General features: G+C 59.0%; 1 protein-coding gene across 6 annotated transcripts; it reads right to left on the bottom strand.

Annotated features, from left to right (window-relative positions):
- Positions 1 to 1,159: 1,159 nt before the first annotated feature.
- FBXO41 (F-box protein 41) lies at positions 1,160 to 18,388 on the bottom strand. 6 transcript variants are annotated; one of them, XM_052780848.1, is made up of 13 exons: positions 18,269 to 18,388; positions 15,062 to 15,993; positions 12,184 to 12,466; positions 11,807 to 11,886; positions 11,366 to 11,676; positions 10,974 to 11,242; positions 10,471 to 10,586; positions 10,062 to 10,214; positions 7,893 to 7,988; positions 6,763 to 6,881; positions 6,377 to 6,535; positions 5,534 to 5,649; positions 1,160 to 4,477 (listed from the first exon to the last, which is right to left on the bottom strand). In XM_052780848.1, the coding sequence occupies exons 2-13, from the start codon at positions 15,781 to 15,783 to the stop codon at positions 4,415 to 4,417; spliced, it is 2,487 nt and encodes an 828-aa protein (XP_052636808.1). In that variant the 5' UTR covers positions 15,784 to 15,993; positions 18,269 to 18,388; the 3' UTR covers positions 1,160 to 4,414. The 6 variants fall into 6 exon arrangements, with proteins under 6 accessions (XP_052636808.1, XP_052636811.1, XP_052636812.1 ...); XM_052780851.1 differs by having other exon boundaries at positions 10,974 to 11,215; XM_052780852.1 differs by having other exon boundaries at positions 12,238 to 12,466.
- Between the last annotated feature and the right edge of the window lie 3,183 nt (positions 18,389 to 21,571).

The following is a 21,571-nucleotide window of genomic DNA, read 5'->3' as shown; positions in this document are numbered from 1 at the left end:
GCCCGCACCATTGCACTCGCTTGTCCCCGGCCCCAGCCTGCCTCATCTCCCCCCTCCCCTCCATGGGACTTAATCCTGAGGCTGGATCAGAAAATCCCATTTTTCCTGTTTTCGGGCAGTTTTCCCTCGTCTCCTTGCTGCTGCGCACCAGGGAAGGATGTGCAGCAGCTTTTTCTCAGGGCAGGAGGGACCTTTTCGCCCACCGTGGGGATTAATTCGCCTCCCACCGATGGAGGAAGGTCGTGCATCGCCACCGCTCACCTTGCAACAACACCCTGCGATGCTTCGGTCGCAACAAACTATCTCTGGTTGCTAAAATCTCCCTGCTACCTGTTTGGTTTTTTTTTTTAAAGCATTTTGTCGTTTGGCACCGATTCCCAAATGCTTTCGCTCCACCTGAACCTGCAAGTTTTCAACCCAAAATGAGAGGCTGAAGTGATGCGCCAGCTCCTGGGGTGGGCTCCTCCAAGAGCCTAGAGCAAATGATGTTCGACTGCTTTAAGAGCCTTTATCAACACTTTTCATGGGTTTTTTTTTGTTCTGTTTTAACCAAATTCGGAGTCTTTTGGAGGATCCAAACAAACTGTCTGAGACCTGGCTGTGGCTGTGCCTTGGGTGGCAGTGGGGGCCGTGACACACGGCGAGAGGTGGGATATTTTTTTCGTGCCTTCTTTGCTTGATAAAGAGGTTTAAAAACCTCCTTAGACAGAGCCAACCTGGGGTTCCCATTTTCCTCAAGACCTTACACCCCTGGGCCCCCCCCAAGCTGGGGGCGCAGGGATGAAGGCAGGAGGAGGCAGCCGGTCCCTGGAGCATCCCCAGCTCCTGGGGGCTCAGGGCGATGGATGATGAGCAAAATCCAACACACAAAGGAGATAGAAAAACATGGATTTGGGATAAATTTGGCCCCCCGAGCTGGCTTTGCTGGTGGTGTTCCCCTTGAGATCCCTGACTGGCACCCAAATTCAAGTGAAGAGGAATGCCGCGAGCATGGGAAAACTTTGGGCAAACTCGCTAGCAAAGGAATAAATCTCCCCAAAATTGGTCCCGCGGGAAGTGGGTCTGGCAGGAACCGGCAGCACCGTCCATCCAGCCCCTGCCAGATTTGGCCATCACCATGACCCCGAGGGAAAGCTGCTCGCCCCGGGTCGGGTGGCTGTGCCTTGGCTTTTGCTGAGGATTGTCATCGCGGAGCCCCTCTGGGGCTTCTCTAGGGTCTAGTATGGGGTTGAGCTCACGCTGCGGCAGTCCCTTCCCTACCAGCACCCAAATACCCTGCGTGATTTCAAGGCGTTCCCAGGGGATTTGGTATTTCTGTGCATCTCCATCGTTTCCAGAGGAAATGGGGTTGAAACCCCATGACCGATGCGGTGAATCCCACAGGCAGCATCGCTCGAGCATCCCGTAGGGATGGGGGTTTGTGGGAGAGCCAACAGGGCCACGTGCCGGCGGGATGGGGAGGAAAAGCAGCAGGGAAACCATCAATATGACATTTCAGTGGAAGAAATAAGCAGCCGTTAATGAGCTCATTGCCGTTAACAACCTGGGCAATTAGGAGCCACCGGGAGGGCCAGGGAGACGCAGGGCTCTCATTACCACCAAGCCTGTCTCACTGTGCCAGCCACCTTCATCCCCAGCCGAGGAGGAGGAGGAGGAGGAGGAAGGGACACATCCGAGCCCAGGCAAAATGGGAAAAAAACCGCCACTTTCCATCTTCTAATCCTTGAACCCGCTCAAGGTCTTGTGTCATCGCAGGATTTTTTTGTAAAAACCTGGCTCTGCTAAGCCAGAAGTTGGACTTTTTGGGAACGCCCCAAGGGGAGGCGGATGGTTTGGTCTGGTCTGGGTGACGCACCGAAGCACCAAATTCGGGTGAGGTTGTCCTGCCGTGACTTACAAAACCCTCGCGGCAGCGGGGGGACAGGGACGCCGCACACCCACGGCCACCGGCAGACACGGCCACCGATGGCACCGGCAGCCGCTCCGGCCTCGCTGGCGAGCACAGAAGGTTTCTCCAAAAGTCCTCAACACCTCCCCCTGCTTTCCATCACCCCGTCCTCGCTTTCCCCATGGCCCGGAGGAGCCGGGCGAGGGGCTGGAGACGGGCTAGCAGCAAACCCGGAGCAGCCACCTTCAGTCTTCGGACACAACTCTCCAACACGATAGTCTTTAAGCATAGAGTGTATAAACATGCTGAGTATATAATTTTCCTTTAAAATCTTTTTTTTTTTTCCTTCTTTATAGAAATAAATACTTACTTTGTTGTTTTTTTTTTAAGGGAATTTCGCAAGTCTCTGCGCTGTTTCGAATGGTGACATCTCCGCTGGGACCACGCTTGTGGGATGGACGCCGGGTGGTCCCCGGGGGGTTGTAGCTTTGCTGGGTGATATTTTTTGCTGGTCGGGGCATCCCTTGCTCCTCTTGCCCCTGGATTATGCGTGTCCCAGCCTCCCCGGGGTGGAGGTAAACCCGCGGCGGGCACGGCGGGGAGCTCCTTCCCAGTGCCGGGGAGTTCGTCCAATGCTGCCCGTGGGGTCATGGTGGGACGCGGTAGTTTCTCGCAGGCGTTTTTTTTGGGCTCCCACATTTTGTGCATACAGGGAACAGCCTTCTCCTGGAAAGCTGCAGTCAGTGGGGGAACGGAGGTGCTTCAGATGGGGGGTTATGGCCAAAAAAACCCTACCCTGTTTCAGAGGTGACAGCGTAGATGGGACGAAGGGTGGATGAAATGGTCTCCTGAGGTGCTTTCTGGGGTTGGAGACCCAGGAGCTGCCTCCAGCCCACCAGCAGCTTCAGCGGTTTGGAATCGATTTGATTTTCTGTCGGGGTCCCCGTGGGTTGTCGGCATGCTGGGAGGGCCCGGCTGAGGTCTGCAGCTCTCGTGCCGTAGATGAGGAAGGTGGTACCAGGATAGGTCTGCAGCCTTCTCCCTCCTGGGGGGATGCTCCAGGGCAGCCCATCACCCCGGGAGGGCTGGAGAAAGGGAAGATACCCTGGGAAGGGCCGTCTCCTCACAGCCATGCTGGCCAACAGGCATCGAAACCTCCAACGATGGTCCAGAGAAGAGGACAAACGCCCCCAAAATCTGCTTTTCTCAGTCGGCTCCTCTCAGCTCAGCATGTTGGGTCCAAGCACGCCTGGTCGGGGCTGGGGGTGGCAGGGGGCTGTGGTTAAGGCCGGTGTGTCCCTGCTGCTGGCAGTGCTGTGATGGGTGTCCCCCATGGCGTGGGCACCTCCTGGCACCTTCTTCCCCAGGGTGGAAGATGGAGATGCCTGACCCTGCCGGATGCCTTTCAAAAGCCTTTTCCTTTGGAAAAAAAGAAGGGTATTTTGGGGGCGATGATGTCCTTGCAGGCAGAAGACAGCCAGAAGAAAAAAGCAGAATTAAGAAAACAGCCGTGGCCATAGATAAGGGATCTACCAGGGCGGTTGGGTTGGTGCTTTCACCAGCAGCTTTGGATTTCAGGACAATTTGGCCAGGGTTTCTCCTTCAGGCTGCTCGGGAAGGTGATGAGATGGCAAACGCGGGCGTCCCATGCCAGTCCCTCTTTCCGCATGGGACAACTCGCTCCGGAGGAAGCCTGAGCAGGTGGTGGATGTTGGTGGGGACAGAAGTATGACCCGTGTTTCCTGGTGGACGAGGATTGTGGAGATGGTTTATTGCCTTGGCAGGAAGGTTTGGGTGGAGAGGAGGTGAGGCTGGAAACCTCTGGAAGAGCGACCATCTCTCCTGGTGTCCTCTGGCTCCTACAGCCCCCGAGATGCAGCTCTGCCGTCTGGGCTTGTGCTGTCGTGGCTGCTGGTTTCTGGGCAGTATTTGCCCAGGTTTGGGTGCCCCTCTGTTACAAATGAAATGAAAACAAGCGGAAACCCTGCAGGAATGCTGGGCACCATTTTCTCTGGAGGAACGACCCCTTCCCACCCCACCTTCACCAGCCCATGGAGAGGACGGGTATGATCCAGCCGTGACGCAGTGACGCCGAGCCCAGCACTCTGCAAAGAGCCCACAGGGACGGGCTGAGCCATCCTCATCTCCCACACCATCAAACAGGCAAAAAACCCCCCCGAAAGAGAGTTTGAAGAAAAAGACATCCCCCAAACAAGGATCCTTGGCAACGAGCAGCCGCGGGTGTTTCGAAGCCATCTTCCCTCCTGGGAAAGAGCATAGCCCTGCCTCTTTGGGCAGCCAAAAAATTTCCTTAAGTAGCACCTTCTCGCCCGTGAGCTGGCCCCGGGGATGAGCACCGGCCGCCAGTCACTAAGGCCTGCAAAAGTTTGGGTTTTTTGTGCATGGGCCGGCATCTCCGTGCTCCAGGTCCGGCAACGGATGAGCGGCGGACGGTAGGTTTGGTTTCACGGGGCCTCTGGCTCCGCCGGGCAGAGGAGGGAATGTGCTTTGTGGTTCCCTGAAGGTCTAACAGCCTCCTTCCACTTTGATGTGTAAAATCTTGGAAAAGCCAGGTCTCTTCCTCAGGGCCTGGAAGAGGAGCAGAGAGCACGGTGGGTGCACAACCTGCCAGTCTTGCAGCCCCACAGGTTGAGCAAGAGAGAGGAGAGGACATCTCGAATCCCCACCATGGGAAGGGGTCCACCCTGGTCCCATCCCCACCACTGCATCCCGCGGGGATTTGGCTTCCTTGCAGGACTGGCTCAATGCCTCTTAATCCCATGCCCTTGAAGCTAGCTCTGGATTTGGTTTCTGCTTGGTTAAAAACGCTGTTTCCAGAGGACAGTAGTAGTTTGGGGCAGACGACATCAACATGCAGGGGCACTTGGGTTTTGCAAAGCAGGGCGGTGGGCGGCCACGCAAGGAAAGCCTTTCCGAAATGGCTCTTCTCTGAAAGTGACCCCCACCCTGGGGGTGGACGTCGGTCTGTCTCGCTGCCCACTGTTTTTCCCATGCCAGGGCTTGGCAGCGGAGCAGGAATCGCATGAGCCATCTGACCCCATCTGACCGCACTGGTGGGCCTCCGTCCCCAAGTCCTGCTTTGCATCTCATGGGATTTTTGCCTTACACCCCCACAGGACCCCAACCTGCTGCAGGATGAGTCAAGGTGAAACGGAGGCACCTATTTTCCCCTTGGACACGGATGGAGATGTCTGCCTTGGAGACCCTGAACAGATCAAGGACAGCGCAAGCCCTGCTGAGCATCACAAACTGAGCGAGATCTGCAACTCAGCCTAAATAAAATTAACCATATTTCTGCTTTTATGGGTGGATTTTAAATCACTTCGCGGTGTTCAGCAAGTAAGCGGCCCTGCGAAGGAGGCAACAGCCCTTTTCTGTCCCTGGGGAAGAGACCTACAGAGAAGCAGTCCTGGTTAAAGCAATGGGAAGGAATCACAGAATGTTAAATCTTGTTTCAGCCTTTGGGGCATGTGTGTCTAAAGGACAGCGAGCCTTCAGGATGTCCCCATTGAGCTATAATGTTCTCTACTGCGGAACTTCAGTGGTGGGCAAGAATTTGTCCTCAGACCCTGTGGGGACACGAGACTGGTGACGCACGGGTGACCTGGGAATGGCATCCTTTACCTGGAGTTTGTTCACCATTTCTTCAAACATCTTCTTGGCTTCAGGGCTGTGGGGCTCTTTGAAGTAGTCCACAATGCCCACTTGCACGACGATGGACTTCAGGTTCCGACACACACCTGGGGGAAGAGATACTGCCTGGCCTCTCCATACCTGGTGGGGAGACAGCCTCCCCGCAGCCAGGATGGACCCTAAAACCCACCCAGTGCTCTTCAAGACCTTGTGCATATAGGAAACCTCACCCTGAAGGTGGATGAGACCCGCTTTTGGTGACCAAGACCTCCGTAGGGAGGACGGTGGTCTACGAGATGGTCCCTGATTGTCCTATCCCAAATCAGCAGTCCTACCGCTTCCTTGGGAGACCCTTACTCTTCCACCCAGAGGGGTGGGTTCCCATCAAGTCCAACCACAGTCACGTGTGCCATGACCACCAGGAACCGCACCTCAAACAGACCCTCCTGCCGGCTGCAGATCTCTTTCCCCCTAGAGCTCCCATCCTGGCAAATGTCTTCAGTAAATGGCTTGACTCCAAACTCAGACACACCAGGGTGAACCTCAGGTGTGCCACAGACTTTGAGGCCTCGATTACAGTGAGGGGAGCACACAGAGAATGTCTCCATCCTTCCTGTGGCCCAAGGCAAGACCAGCTCTTAACGCATCCTTGGCAGGGGCCTGTTGGATCCCCTTTTAGAAAACTTCCACCATGGATCTCCCAGCACCTTCCAGTGTTGGCAGTGGGTTCCTGTGAGTGGGGCTGGAAGGCAGGGTCTGGTTCATGGATCTGGATATCTAGTGGCCTTTTGGTCAATGGATGATGCTACGCACTCCCCCACCATTGCTACTCACTGTTGAAGTGCAGCAGGGCTTTGGGGGTGACTGGCGTGGAGGTCAGCACTAGCATCTCCAGCCCCTTCAGCCCCTCTCGACACATCTCCGCCGCGACCTCCTGGTTGATCTCTGCCACGTGGTCCAGCTCCAGGACCTGAAGCCGCATGCAGTTTCGGGCTGAAGGGACAGAACACCCGCCGTCAGCACCCCATGGGGAAGGGATGAGGACAGCCGATGGGAACGGGGTGGTAGGAGGGCTGGGTGGCAGCAAGGAGGGGCAGAGTGCACCCATGGTCTTTGAGGTGGGCTTCTCCATTGAGATCCCCATGGGGCATCTCCTAAGGGTATACTCTGCCTCCAGCAAGGTCTCCTTCTTCTTGTCCCATCAGAGGAGAGCTGCCTACCTAAGGACGCCAGTCCCTGGACGCCGCAGCCTGCCCCTCCAATGCCCAGTGCCCGCAGGTGCGGCCAGCACCGTCCGATCATCTGAAGGCAGCGGTTGCTGAAACGCGTCGGCTGCTGGCTGGGGAGATGAAGAAGAAAAAGCTGGGGAGGGCTGGCAGAAAAGCTCGCCCCCCCCCCCCCCATGAGTGCTCCCTCGAGCGGCGTTGGGGATGGGACCTCTCCCACCCCACCAAAGCAGGGGTTGCCACACTGGAAGGAGGTGTCTCCAGAGCAGACGTCTCCATCTGAGCAACCACCTTGGGTTGTGTTGACACTGGGACAGGGCAGGTCCATGCACTCAATGGAGTCCCTCTGCCCCAAACCCTCTGGAGATCTGAATCAGGCCCTGAACTCTGTTGCTTGCAGCGATCGAACCAGTAGCAGGAGCCCGGACCTCTAGTTCAGGTAGAGAAGTCTACATGCCATGTGGTGTTTCCCCCAGGGAAAAAACAAGCCATCAGGGACTTGACATCCAGCTTCTCCTGCTAAGAGACATCTCCCTCTGTACACCTCAGTCCAGGCTGACAGGGGACATGACATTGCAACAAACCTCCCGGGACAAGAACTGCCCAGGAGGAAGCCCCATGGCACGGAGGTGAGGGGCAAGTGACCTGCTCTGTGCACTCATGCTGCGGGGTGGGGAACCGCCAGCATCTTCACGCCCCCAAAATGCTTTTCCAAAGTGAGAGCAACTACAATCCTCTCCCTAAGCAGCAACTTGACACCCTTTTAAAAACATCCAGACCCTTCAGGGCTGCTGTTATATGAGCAGTGAGGATCTCAGACAAGCGTTTGATGTTCACCGTTGCCTACCAGACCCATCACAGCTCTCCTTTCATCTCTGGTGTTAGCAGCCTCCCTGGAAACACTCCCAGCTCGGCGGGGAGGTGCCTACGCCCAACAGCTCCCAGCCTTCACAGGGAGGGATGGGGCTGAGCTCCCGGTCCCCCAAACTGGCCTCCAGGATTGCTGCTCATCCCAGGAGGACCACCCACCCCCTGCAACAAAATATGGATCTGGCACCCAATTTCTTTCCAGCCCAGTGATGCCCCTCACACTCAGCCTGGCCTCCTCCTAGCATGACTCTTACCACGGATGCAAAGGTGCGACCTGGAGGGAGATGATGTCCCTGCAACCTGCTCCAAGGGCCCAGATGACTTCATGACCCACGGGGTCCGTAGAGCTCCTGGAACAACACAGAGGACACGCGGTGGCCCCCACCGGCAGTGATGCCGCCCCGGGGGCCGTGTCTGCAGCCTCCATGCTGCTACATCTCTCTGCACCTGGAGGTACAAATCTGGTCATTATTTATAACCCATGATCTGCCCATGAACCAGACAGTCCCAACACCAACCCATGCAAGAAGGCTGAAGGCATTTCTATCTGGAATTGTGTCTACGGATGTGCAACATCAAGAAAAATGGAAGAAGGTGAAATTGAAGGTGAGATTGAAGATGAAGTAAGGCTGAAGGTAAAGGCTAAAGGTGTGGTTGGTGGTTGAAGGTGAGGTTGAAGGTGAGGTTGAAGGTGAAGGCAAAAGTCTTCCAGATACAAAGGTGGCAAGTGATTGAATTGAGACTGCCAGGCTGGGTACCCTTGCAGAGCAAACATAACATCCCTGCAGATCCCATTGGGTTGATTTCACTTGCCACGTGGCCAGCCTGGATGGTGCCAGGAGGTGGTAAGGACGTTTCAGCTGATGGGCGGTAACTTCCAGCCAAGTGCAGTGGTTGATCCACGGCCTCTGCACCAGCTCCGCGGTTGTGCCACCGCATCTGTAGGTGGCTGTTGGCCAAATGTCGCTGCAGAGGTTTGCTGTGGGCTCCTCCTTGGTGTTTTTGGAGGCATCAAAACGGACATCATGGGGTGCTGCTGGAGTTGCGCAGGGGTACGGCAAAGGTGTAGGTCTACTATGAGTCATGGCACCGATCAGGCGCGGCCACGCTGCCTGCCCACCCGGCATTTGTGCCACCGGCTCAGAGGAGCTTTTGCTGATGCCGTCGGCTCCCAGCACCAAGTCAATGGACGAGAGATGTCAGAGAGCGTCATCCTGATACCACCAGCCCAAACACAGGCCCCTGGCCCTTTCACCACACCAGGCTGCCTCCTGAAGACCGAGGCTGCACTTCCTAACTCTAAATGACCTACTTTGAAACTTTGGGCAAGCCTAAAAATAAGTGATGGGTGTTATCTTGAGCGTTTCACACATCTCCACTGAAGAAGCCTGCCAAGAGGCCCTTGCGAGTGTGGCGGGTTAATTAGAGCATGAGTCAGAGTCACAGATTAGCAACGTGCCAGGAGTACTTGGGCTTGCTCTAACGCCCTTGGAAGGGCCGATGGAGGAGTCTTTGGGTTAAACCCAGCAGCACTGGGCTGCCTCATGGTGTGGGATCCCCAGATCAGAGCCGTGTCTGAGCTCACTTGGGCCAAAACAGAGGAGCCGGCTGGGTGTGCTTTCCCACCTGAAGGGTTCTCCATCCTGGGCTGGATGAGGACACCCATCGGCTGCAGGTGAACTGGATACCAAGGCTGAAGCGGTTGCCTGCAGGATGCAGTGGAGCAAGGATCAACCTCCTTGAGTGTGTAGGAAAGGTAAATCCTGTCTCCACAGGAGGCAGAACCTCTTCGGAAGGTGGCCAAGGCCAAGGAGCAGTCAGTGATCTCCTCCAGGACCTGTGACCTCCTCCAGGACCTACACCATCATGGGCCTTCTGTTCTTGATCTTGGGCAAGGTCTCCAAGTTGGGTCTTAGCAATCCCGTGGCAGAGCTCTTCCTCCTTCCTCAAGGACAGAGGGACCCTGAGGTCTCTTCTCCCCGTTAGAAGCCTTCGTCAGGGGGTGACGGTCAGGTGGGACCTCACTGGGCCCTGGTGTTGGTGCACCTCTTCTTCACCCTTCTCTAACATAAAGCAGTGTCCCCATACCAAGACCCTGGTCACACCTCCAGCTGCGGTGAGATTGGTAACAGGATGGTGGGAATGGAGCTGGAATGGAAACATCTGCATGGGAACGTGCCAGAAGAGGATGAGAGTTGCAAGGACAGCTTGCACTGGGGACACTGGATGCTGGGGCTGCCGCTAGGCTGGGGACATGGAAAGGTGGGTCCTTCACACCTGGCCAGGTGGGTTGTGTTCTGACAGGGAATGGGGATGGGCATCAGAGGAGTCCCAGCACATTCCATGGATGTTCCCAGCCTTCTCCCAGCCAGGGAACCACACAGTCCCCGTGGGCAAGGGGGGATGCCGGTGGCCATCCTTACCGGTACGTGACAGCCTGCAGAGCCCGGCAGTAGCAGCTGGCCAGCCAAAGCGAGCGGTCCGTCAGCACGTTGGGGCAGTGTGAGATGCGGAGGATGAGCAGGTTGCTGCCCGTCGCCTTCAACAGGGACTCCAGCCCGGCTTCCAGGCAGCCCCTGCCAGGGATGGAGGCAGGGTCAGGCACGGGTGCCCACGCTCACACTCCCCATGGCCACCCCGGGGCCACCCCAGGAGGGTGACATGTTCCATGGGCATCCGTGGCTCCAGGATGCCCAAAACCCACAGCAGGAGCCGGTGTGTGATGAACTGATGTCAGTGGAAACGGGACGTTGGGGCTCATGGAGCATCGTCATCCCTGAGGACCAGCGGCTCTGGCTGTGGGAGGAGGGTGCCTAGGATGCAGGGACTCACCGCGTGCTCTTCATGTAGTCCTCCTTGCTCTCCTTCTTCCCTCGCTGGCGCGGCTTGAGGTTTTGGAGGGTGAGGGAGTGCATCTGGGTGCACCACTGAGACAGCATGGCCAGGAACTGGGGGGGGACAGGGGTGGCTGTCACCAAGGGGGACACCCTCAGCATGCCCCACGCCACCCATCCTTGGCTGCCTTTGGGCGGATCTGTGCACACACAGATGCCGTGAATACGTGAAAATGCACATACGAGGTCACGCAAGAGCGCGTGCAACAGAATCACAGGTGTGACCACAAAAAGCACGTGAAAACGTGTGCACAGGTGAGCTCACGCCCGCAAGCGTGAACGTGCAACGCATCCAGCCGCTGGTGCAAGCACACAGCTGTGTGCACCCGCGTTCCCGTGACCACAATGGCATGACAACCGACACGAGCAACACGCTTGCGCAGCTTCACCTTTCTGGAAGAAAGGTCTCGCCCCGGGCAGTGCCATCCCCATCCCCGGTACCTTGGAGGACACCCTGGCGTTCTCCAGCAGCACCCGCGTCCACACGGCCGGGTGCCGGGCCACGAACTTCCAGTCCTTGCACACCTCGGCCGCCCGCAGCAGGGTCTTGGTGTCCAGGTAGGTGAAGATGCAGAAAAGAGCCGCCCGCATCTTGAGGATCTCGGGGCTGATCACCTCGCTGGAGTGGCCCGGGCTGCCCCTCTCCAGCCGTCCCACCTTGCCCCCGGCCCCCTCGGTCCTGGCTGTGGGACACCCGCCATCGGTTGCCACTGGCGGCCAGGGAGGGCGGCAGGGAAGGGATGTTCCTCGTGGAGCTGAGGAGCCATCCCCGTCCCCCACCTTCCAGCCTTCCCATCCTCCCACCCCACCAGAAGAGCCCGGCATGGTCTCACCCGTCAGCCGGCAGCTGCCGGTGGGTCGGGATGCGGCGGATCCGGGTGCCTCCGGCTCCCAGCCTTCGGCCTCCGACTCGGTGGTGCGGGAGCCCACGTCGGAGACGTCACCCTCCTCGCCCTCGGTGCTGTTGCGGTAGGGCCGGCGGTGCCAGTTTTGGATGGCTTGCCGACGCAACCCCGAGCCCCGGGCGCCGTCCCGCGCCGGGTAGGGATGCCCGTCGGCGGTGTCATCGGTGGGACACGGCTCTGCGCTGTCACTGTCGTAGCAGCCCGAGCTCTGCGACACGGCTTTCGCACGGCTTGAGGCCCTGGGGGACAGGGATGCCCAACCTCAGTGCTCACCGGGGTGTGTGTCCCCTTCCCGTCAGCCCCTCGCCCGCCAAAAAAAGACCATCCCATTAAAATCCCAAACAGGCAGCACGGAATGGGGGAACTCACCCGGTGCTGGAGGAGGAGCGCTGGTTGGACACGCCGTAAGGACCATGCACGGCCACCCCCGGCCCCGGGTGCCGGTCTCTCTGCGGGGAGATGGGACAAGAGGAGCCAACGTGGCGAAACCCAAAATGTGGGTGGTGCAGCCGAGAGAGATGACCCCCATAACCCACCCAGCGCCAGCCGCGTTTTGGGGTGAGGCCGTACCCAAGTGGGATGCAGAAGAGCATCTCCAGCATCGCCCCAGCGCCTTGCCCACGCTTGCCACGGGAAAACAGACCCACTGAGAAGCAGCTTCTTTTTGGGATCCCCCCACCCGGGATTATCCATTTCCCCGCGGGAACGAGATGGGGGTCCCTACACCTCCCTGCTCAACCCCTTACAGCCATCAGAGAAGCCACATGGGTGCATGCCCGAAGCCGCTGGGGTGCCCGTGCCTGTGCCCGCGGAGGTACCGGTCGGCCGGCGGCCTTGGCCCCCGGCGTGCCACAGCGTCCCAGGCTGCCATTTGGAGTGGTGCCGCAGCTACTGCTGATGATCTGGAGCTGCTTCTCGGCCCGGTCCGCCCGGTCCAGCAGCTCCTCGATGAAGTGCTGAAGGCGGACCTTGGCGTTGGCCTCGCGGGCGGCCGTCTCCTTCAGGAACTGGTCGATCTGCAGCACCTCCCTGCGTGGAGGGACCCAGTTGGGTGACACCCCAATAGTTTCTCACCCATCCCTCTTAAGGACCTCCATCCCTGTCTGCAAGCTGGGGTAGGGGGGTTCAAGGATGCCGGCGCGCATCCGGACCATTCCATCATCAGCTTGATTTGGGTCTGTGCCAGCCCAGACGGCTCCCAGGCACGGTTCGGGGCAGAGCGGGGACCAAGGGATGCTCCTGGCATGCAGGGTGGATGTGGCCACCTTGTTTTGGCGGGGATGTCATCCCCAGCACCTTTGCTGGGATGCACATCGCTCCCAGGACTGGAGTCAGGCCCCTGAGCAAGATGGAGCGGAGGGAGGATGATGATGGCGCGGTGCGATGATGGAGGAAGATGGCAGTGGTACCCTGCCTCATTCAGGGCAGACTTAAAGGAAAGACCTTAAGGGCAGCGTGGAGTCCTTAAACCCCACTCAGCCCCGTACCCTGTCAAGCCCTGTGGTTGCAGGGCCCCGGTTCCCCTCATTAACACATTAATTAGCAGGTGCTCAGGAGCGTCATGCCTGGGGATGGGCAGGGTTCACCCTGCTGAGGCACTGAGCTGTCATCCCCAAAATGTGGCCAGCTCTAGGGTGGAGCGTGCCAGCAGCTCAGCGACCCGAGGTGGCCCCATCCCACCCCGCACACGCGTGTGCCCCGGCACGCACACACCCGCCGACCTCATCCGCTTCCCAAAAACATCGGCATATGCACACAGGCACACGCAGGAAAGTGAAGGAAAAGGAGGGGACAGCCCCTTAGTGACATAATTCCCGTTGCTGGTTATTAATTGCCGTTTAATTACCAATTCATTGGCCCCCAACCTGCCATTTACCAGGTGAGCCTGGATGCTTCCCAGTAATGATTTGGGCAGGCTCCCGATGAGGGGCCCCAGAGATTTGGAAGGCAAATGGGGCTCTGGCACGGCAGGTGTAAGGTGATGCTGATGGTTATCACCTGCATCTCTCTCGTTCCTATGGACTGGGTGGAAAAAACACCCCCGGGCAAAGCAAACGGAGCCCAGGAGCAAAAAGCCTCCCATGGGGATGACGGCTTCGTGGTGTTTCGGAGCTGGCAGGGCTGGGAAATGTCCCTGGCAATGTTTTGTTCTTGGGGAAGGGTGAAACTGGCTTTGCTGATGAAAATGATTTCCGATGGTTTCCCTACATCCAGGAAAAAAACCATCTCTTTTCATCAGCTCTTCCCATGCTCTCTCTGCAACCTGGCAAGTGTTTTGTCACTCTGGCTGGAGGAGTTTGGACCTATGGTGACAGTCAAGGAGCAGGAGGGTTTCTCTAAGGAAAGGGGGGTCCAGGAGGTAGTTCTGGGACGTAAAACCAAGTTCTTAGGTGGTAATGGTGTCCAGGCTCCACCACAGACTGAACAAGATGCATTTGACCCCTTGGTCACCCTCCATCCGCCCTGTCTTACATGTCTCCAGGCCCTGCTCCAGACTTGTCCACTCTAGTGGCCCTCATCCTGCCACCACCCCCCCCAAGATGCCCCTGGACAACACCCACGAGGCAGCTGATGGCAGCCCCCCAACCTCCCCATTGCCTGTCCCATACACATGCATCCAAACCCGGAGGTGTTGCCCTTATCCAGCCCCAGCACCATCCCCGTTCCTCACCCCAGGACCATCCCCACCACCAGCAAATCCTGTGAACCTTGTTTCTGAGCTGCAGGCATTATTTTGGAGTCAAAGTCATTAACGAACATATTGACGATGGTGGGGATCAAGACAAGTCCTTGAGGGATCCCACCAGTGCTCCCAGCCCAGCACAACCATGACTGTCCCCCACTAACCTTCTCCTCACTGACTTTCTGGACCCCGTGGTGGTCTCCAGCTTTGCTAAGAAACTCCTGAGGAACAAGGTCTAGTTTGCTCGAGCAACAGCGATGGGCAAAATGACCCAACGCTTTACTGGAGGGAAACTCAGGAGCAGCGCTGGGCTGGGAAGGGGGTGTTGAGTGGGGAACATGGGAGGAAAATGAGGATAACAGTGCCACGGTCCTAACAGCAAATGGAGGTCATACTGCTTGGGCTATCCTACCCTCCTTCTGGGAGAAAACCGCCAAATTAGACATGGCCAAGGTGGATTCTCTCATGTTTATGACCATGGGACAGGTCGATGGAATTGCTCAGGTTGTATAAGGTCAGATGATCCAGCTGTGGAGCCAGATGGGATGACCCAGCCCTGGTTTTGGGAGGAGACCATTTGGTACTAGAGATGGGCTGCAGCAACATGGCCACCACCATGGTCCTTGGTAGGACAGCAGGATGGCCATGGGCATCCCCAGCCTGGCCACGTCCTGGGGGCACCGGTGGCTCTGGGAGAAGGTCCGGCATGATGTGACTCAGCTTGGTCACAGACATGGAGAGGCTCAGGTCTATGTGGACACGGCCCACGTGGGAGAAGATGCAAAAACCTGATGAGAGATGATGCTAATGGGCATTGCCAAGGGGATTGTGCCCTAGCACTTGGTCTGAGGGTTTGGTGATGGCGTTGGGCTCCTCAGGGCTCACCACCAGGGACCCATTTCCCCCCACCCCGCAGCTGGGAGAGGGGACGAAGGACTCACTGTTGCTTGCGGGTGAGTTCCTGCTCCTTCTGCACCAGGTCCTGCTTGAGGGAGGCCAGCATCTCCACGCTGACGTCTACCTGGCGAGACAGTTCGGATGCCCGGTCCTCCAGCTCCTGCTTCTCCCGGCTGAGCCGCAGGCTCTCCTGCTTGGCCTTCTCCAGCTCCGAGCTCTTACGGTCCAGCTCCACCTGGAGCCGGCCCACCTGCGAGGCGATCTTCTGCTCCACCTCCTCCGTCAGCTTCTCCAGCCGCTTGTCCACTTCCAGCTTCTCAAAGGCGCGGATCTTCAGGCGGGCCAAGCCTTCCTCGTAGGCAGCGTCCATAGCGGCCGGCGGCGCGGGGGCCGGCGCCACGGCTTTTCCCCGGGTGAAGATCTCCGTCAGCGGGATCTCGATCTCGTGGACATAGCGGGGCGAGGGGGAGGAGGACGGGGCCGGCTCCAGCTCCTCGGCGGGGACGAGGTCGCAGGAGAAGCGCTGGTCCTTGCCTTGGAAGGAGGTGCTCTCAAAGTAGTCCCGCCGGGCGGCCGGCGTCAGCAGAGCCCCGTCGGCGGCCAGGGGGAAGACGGCGGCATCGCAGATGCTGTTGGTCTTGGAGAGGACGTAGAGGGTCTCATAAGTGTGGTTGTACTCCAGGTGCGCCCGCAGCGAGGAGAGGCTGCGGAAGCGCTTGTGCTCCCCGCACCGCGGACACCGGTAGGGCAGGTCCAGCGAGGCCATCCCTCAGCTACGCGCCCCGACGCAGGGGAACCGCACGGCCCCGCTCATGGCGCGGGGTGGATGGACCGGTGGCACGTGGGATGGGTTGGGGAGCCCCGGGCGGTGGGGTCGTGGCTTCGCTGGGGCATGGCGGGATGAGAGCCCTGGGATGGAAGCTGGGGGGTCCGGCACTTCTGGGGGGGGTATGTCAGCATCGGCTGGTGCCAGGCGCTGGAAGAGATGGCGGGGGGTTAGTGATACAGGGATGATGGATCACCAGAAGTCCCTACTTGGCCCTTCTTCCTGGTCCTTTCTCTGCCCCCATCCTCCCCTCCCGTGTTCCTCCCACTCACACACAACCCTTGGGAGGGTGCACAATGCTCAAGAAGGTGCACAACCCTTGGGAAGATCCACAACACTTGGGAAGACCCACAACCCTTGGGAAGACCCACAACCCTTGGGAAGATTTACAACCCTTCGGAAGATCCACAACCCTTGGAAAGGTGCATAACTCTTGGAAAGGTACGCAACCCCTGGGAAGATCCATAACCGTTGGGAAGGTCCCCTGCTCCTCGGGAAGGTGCACAACCGTTGGGAAGGTTCACAACCATTTGGGATGAGTACAGCTGTCAGGAAGGTGGACAACCCATCGGAAATCTCTCTCTGTGTGCCCTGAGCTTGCCACAGAGGGGTGACCCATGTGCTTTCTTGCCCAACCACACCATGCAATGAGCCCCTGCAGGGCCAGGGGTCTCCAGGCCCTGTGTCTGATGCTGGAGCCAGGGTGCTGGGAGCCACCTCTTCCAAGCAAAGGGTGACCCAGTCCTGCTAGATCAGCCCGTGCAGCCTTGCAGCAGGGTTAGCTATTTCTCCAGCCCCTCATCGCAGCCGTTGGGTCTCATCACTGATCCCCTCTGGGGCTGTGGGACCCCCGTGCTGTGCTGTCCTGGTGATACAGAGGACCTGGTGGCTTCCCACGCCCGGGCAAGTGAGGGTCCCTGCAGGGATCTGGTTTATCCCCCACTCACAAAACCCTCCAAGACATTTGGGGGGGGAAAAACCCCCACCCTTTTGAGATGGCATAAGCCAGCAAAAATCCAGCCTAGGAGGTCACCGTGGTCTCCTCCAGCCTGGGAGGCACAAGCACCTATCGAGGTGCATTTTTGCGCTGCTTTCACCCCAAAGCACTGAGGGCACCCATGGGTGGGATCATCCCTTGCTCGTCGCTCTGCAATATCCCACAAAGGGCTCTTCCCACCATCCTAAAACCCCTCTGAGCCCCTCTGCACCCCCCAACCGCCAGCCTTGGTGAGCACTAAACAGCCACCGAACCCTCCATCCATGCTTGTCCCCAGGGCGGCATCCCCCGCGGCTCAGCACCCCCCCTCGGAAGGCACAACGGGGCCACGAGGTTTGGGAAACCATTTTTTAGGGAAAAAAAATCAGTAAAGGCAAGAAATCCATGCAAAAAATAATAATAAAAAAAGATGTGCTGGGAGGATTTCTGGAACCGCCCGGTTTGGGGGGGTCGTTAGAAAACGGACCCTCGCACGTTAACCCCGCCTGGGCGACCACCGGCACCAGCCTGGCCGAAACCTGGCGAACACAAAGCACCGCCGGCAACTTCGGGTGCTGCCGATGGGATGAGAAAGCGCTTTCCCCGTGCCACTGATATTTCAGGCCTGGATCCCTGCCCTCATCTCCCGGGGTACCCAATCAGCCTCGGTCCCTATTTTCCAGCCGTAAGCCAAGGCAGAATCCGGCCCAGGTGGGTCCAAATGCACACATCGCCCGGTCCCTGTCCTGGGCATGTCCTACCCTGACCACAAAACCTCTCCTCCCTCCCGCCCCCCCAGCATCGACCAGGATTTAAGGAAATTATTAGCGGAGTCATTACTACGGCGGCCACGCTAATAAAGCCCACAGGCATCCGGAGCTGGGAAACGCTTCCAGCCGCCGGGAGATTGCAGCAGCGGGCGAAACCCATCCCTGGGCTGCTTCGGTGCCGCTACCTGCGATTCATCATGGATCCTTTCTTCGCATTGTCTAACATTTTTCCTGCCCACCCCCCACCCCAAATTAAAAAAAAAAAAAATAAATAAAAAAAAATTACCAGCAGGCAGCTCCGCTGCCTGGTTGAAGAGGGAAGGGGGGGATGGAGAAGAGGGGTGGCGGTGGTGGATGCTGCCGGCACCGTGTGCCCGCTGGTCCCCATCCTTCCCCGGCTGAGGTTGCAGCGGGGTGGGGGGCACCGCGGTGGGCGAGGGTGGCCGGGGATGAGGCGCGGGGGGCTTGCGGGAGGTGGGCGTGAAAAGCCAGGGTGCATCTAACCCCCCCCAAACACCTGCAGCGAGGAGCAGAGGGTTCCTCCTCACCTCCTGGCGGTGGCTTTGTCCCCGCTGTGTCCCCCCCTGTTCCCCCCCCCCCCGGGGGGGGTCCCTGGTCGAGGAGCAGCCTGGGGACAAGCCACCACCTTCCAGCACAGCATCCCGCTTCGCCCCGATACCTGCTTCTCTCCGCCGACCTCCCGCGCTTGGCTTTTTCGGCGAGGGCAGCATCTCTTCCCGCTTCCCCGCCGGCTGCCACCGTCCCCGTCGAAACCGGAGCGAACTGGGGGGCTGTGGGGTTTGGGGATTGGGGAGGGGGGGGGGGGGGGAATGACGACGAAGCACACGCACACCCGCTCTGGTGCACAAAGGAGGCGGCTGCGGAGCTGCTCAGGGCTTTGTCAGGGATGAGGGATGCCGGGCAAGAGGGATGCAGCCCAGGGAGGAGGCAGGAGCTGCGGGAAGCATCCTGCTCCCTGCGGCCAGGACCTCCATGCCAGCCAGGCCCTGGGGATGGAGGGAGGGTGGTGGCTGCGGGAGGAGGAGGAGGAGGAAGGGAGCAGAGGCCGAAGGCCCCCGGCGGGGTGGCGGGAGGATGGGGGGGGGCTGCTGGGCACCCTGGGGACGGAGGGTCCCCGGGGTGCTGCTGGGTTCAGGGGGGGCTGTGCATGGTGAAGGCGGGGGCGAGGGAGGGAGGGATGATGGAAGAGGGGAGGGCGAGCGCTAGCAGCCTCCTCCTCCTCCTCCTCCTCCTCCTCCCTTTCGCAGCCTGAGCCCGGACTGTTTCTCTCTGCCTCTTTCCTCCTTCACAGCTCCCTCTGCCTGTCTCCCCACGAACACCGCGGGCTCTCCGCCGGGCCTTGCTGCCATGCAGCAGCCTGCTGGCCTCAGCCTGCATCTCCCCTCTGTGCCCCCCCCCCCTCCCCAAGCCCACCCTTGCCCCCACCGGTGAAGCCCCCGTCCCTGGCAGGCTCCCGGCTGGGATCACCCCGGCGAGCATCACCTCCTGGGGGGGCCAGCCGGCGCGGGGTGTGGGGTCGAGTGTGGGCGCCTGCATTGCTCCTTCCCCATCCTGCGCTGGACCCAGGGTCGCAAGGACCCTGGCTTGGTCCTGAGACAGTCCCTGAGCACCCTCGCTTGGTCCTGTTCTGGTCCCTGAGCACCCTGGCTTGGTCCTGATCCAGTCCCCGAATGCCCCAGCTTGGTCCTGATTGATTCCCTGAGCACCCTGGCTTGGTCCTGATCCAGTCTCTGAGCACCCTGGCTTGGTCCTGTTCTGGTCCCTGAGCACCCTGACTTGGTCCTGATCCAGTCCCCGAATGCCCCAGCTTGGTCCCAGTTGATTCCCTGAGCACCCTGCCTTGGTCCTGATCCAGTCCCTGAGCACCCCAGCTTGGTCCCTGCCTTGGTCCTGATCCAGTCCCTGAGCACCCTGGCTTGGTCCCCAAGCACCCTGGCTTGTGTCCCTGGCTTGGTCCTGACCCAGTCCCCAAGCACCTCACCTTGGCCCCCGAAAGCATCCAGCACTGATGTGTTTTCTTGTCCCTGATGTGGACACAGGGGAAGATGGCAGCGTTGGGACCGCGATGCCGCCGGCCTGGGGGTGCGTGGTTGTCCCCATCCCTGAGTAGTCCCAGGTTTCGGGGTGCAACCGCTTCTCCTCTCCTAAAAACACAAGCCCGTGTGCTCGGTCCCATCCCACCCCTGAAGCAGCTTCACCCAGGTGCCATGGTGGGTGCCCCCCCTCCCTCCCACCCTCCTCGGCAGCGCCGGCCGGGGGAGCAGAGGGCAAACGCTTGAACCCGGGTGCCTTCGCAGAGCTTTCAGACTCAGCATCAATAATAGATGCACTTTCGGAGGGGTATTAATAAAGGCCTCATGCATCATGCATGGCCAGCGGCGCGGGGGAAAGCAGGGCTGTTTACTGTGGAGAGGTGCCCAAAAGATGCCCCTTTCCAAAGGGAACCTGGGTGCTGAGGTCTTTATTAATGATATCTGGGGTGTCCCCCCAGAAAAAGGTTTTTTTTTCTGGTGCCTGGGGTCATCTGCATCCCTCGGAGTGGTCCTCGCTCAGGATCAGGCTCCCACGCTCATGGAATGGTTCAGCTGCTGGGGCCAGTAGTGCTTGGGGCTAGTGGGTGCCCACCTGAGGGGCATGAGCACCCTTGGGTGCCATCAGAGGTGTAAGCTCTTAGGGACAGGTCCGAGGGGACATTTAGAATTTCCCCCTTAACCATGGGGTCCTCCCACCCTACGGCAAGCTCAGTGTGGGGCAGTGGATTTTGCCAGGATGGTGGTATAAATGGGGTTTAACCCCAGGATGCTCCAGTCCACGTGTCAGCAAAGGGCTCGGGGACATGAGGGGACCTGGGGAAGGAGAATTCCCTCCTCCATAACACAGTTGGGGGGCAGATCCCCCTTCTCCAGAGCTGGTGGAGGGGACAAAATCTGCCAGAGAGAGCAGATTTGCAGCCGTGCTCAGCATCCCTTCCCTGCCTCAGTTTCCCCCTCTGCAAGAAAAGGCCAATAATCCCCAAAACACCTGAGCATCAATGATGATCGCCGAATCCCGAGCCAAGGACATGCTGCTCCGTCCCCACTGCCCAGCTCCCTCCCTTCCCACAGGCACCTTCTCCCCCTGATTAATTAAAACCAAAGACCAGCGTGTCCCATCTGAGCGAGCAGCTCCTGTTAGAAGGACGAGATTTTGGGGATATATGGTTTTAGCTGATTTTTAACTGCTGGAGGAGGGAAGCTCTCCTATCAGCAGCACCTTCCAGGCTGCAAAAATCTCCTCCTGAGCCATCCGGCTGCTGGCTGGTCCCAGGAGAAGAGAAACGACATCTCTCGGCCATCTGAAACGCCAAAAGGGAGGGAGCAAACAGCCCCCCCGGCTTCGCAGGGGGTCGCATCCTGCCTGCCTGCCTCTGCCTGATGGTGCCTGGATCTTCTCCAGCCCTGGGGATGCGCCAGGTTGAAGATGGGGAGCAGAGCTGTATTTCACCCCGTTTCTTGCGGGTGAAGCCTGCCAGGGCGCGTGGGGCATCCACACCCCACGGGGGACCAGGAACCCAGGGTGGGGGGGGTCTGGGCTGGGCTTTGGGGTCCCCACAGCGGACCCTGCAGCTCCGGATCCAAGTAGGGCAGATCCCTCCAGGGCTCAGTTCCATCGGAATAAACCCGGAGCCACGTCCCCCTTTTTGGAGGGGGACCCACTGACAGGTAGCGGGGATCCATTCCCTGCTCTGTCCCGGGACAAGACCCTTCTCCCGAGATGAACCACCCACCCTGGGGATTTGGGGATACTCAGGAGGAGGGTCGCCAACCCACCCGCTGCACTGATTGATTTTTCTCTCCCTGCTAATTATTTAAGCACCTTTTTTCCCCATATGTGGCAGCTAGAGGTCAAAAATGCAACAGAAATACCACTGGCGTCGGCTGCTATATGGGATTGAAAGGCAGAAGGCAACGCCAGCAAGGTC

Source organism: Harpia harpyja, chromosome 2 (assembly GCF_026419915.1).
Source record: "Harpia harpyja isolate bHarHar1 chromosome 2, bHarHar1 primary haplotype, whole genome shotgun sequence".
In the NCBI taxonomy this organism is placed as follows: domain Eukaryota; kingdom Metazoa; phylum Chordata; class Aves; order Accipitriformes; family Accipitridae; genus Harpia; species Harpia harpyja.
This window is presented reverse-complemented; position numbering and strand designations above follow the sequence as displayed.

Excerpts from the sequence above, each read along its gene's own strand:
- FBXO41 (XM_052780848.1), bottom strand. The coding sequence starts at position 15,783 with ATGGCCTCGCTGGACCTGCCCTACCGGTGTCCGCGGTGCGGGGAGCAC. Across the intron at positions 10,215-10,470 it reads GACTACATGAAGAGCACGCG|GGGCTGCCTGGAAGCCGGGC; the intron begins GTGAGTCCCTGC and ends CATCCCTGGCAG. Across the intron at positions 7,989-10,061 it reads CTGCAGGCTGTCACGTACCG|GAGCTCTACGGACCCCGTGG; the intron begins GTAAGGATGGCC and ends GTGTTGTTCCAG.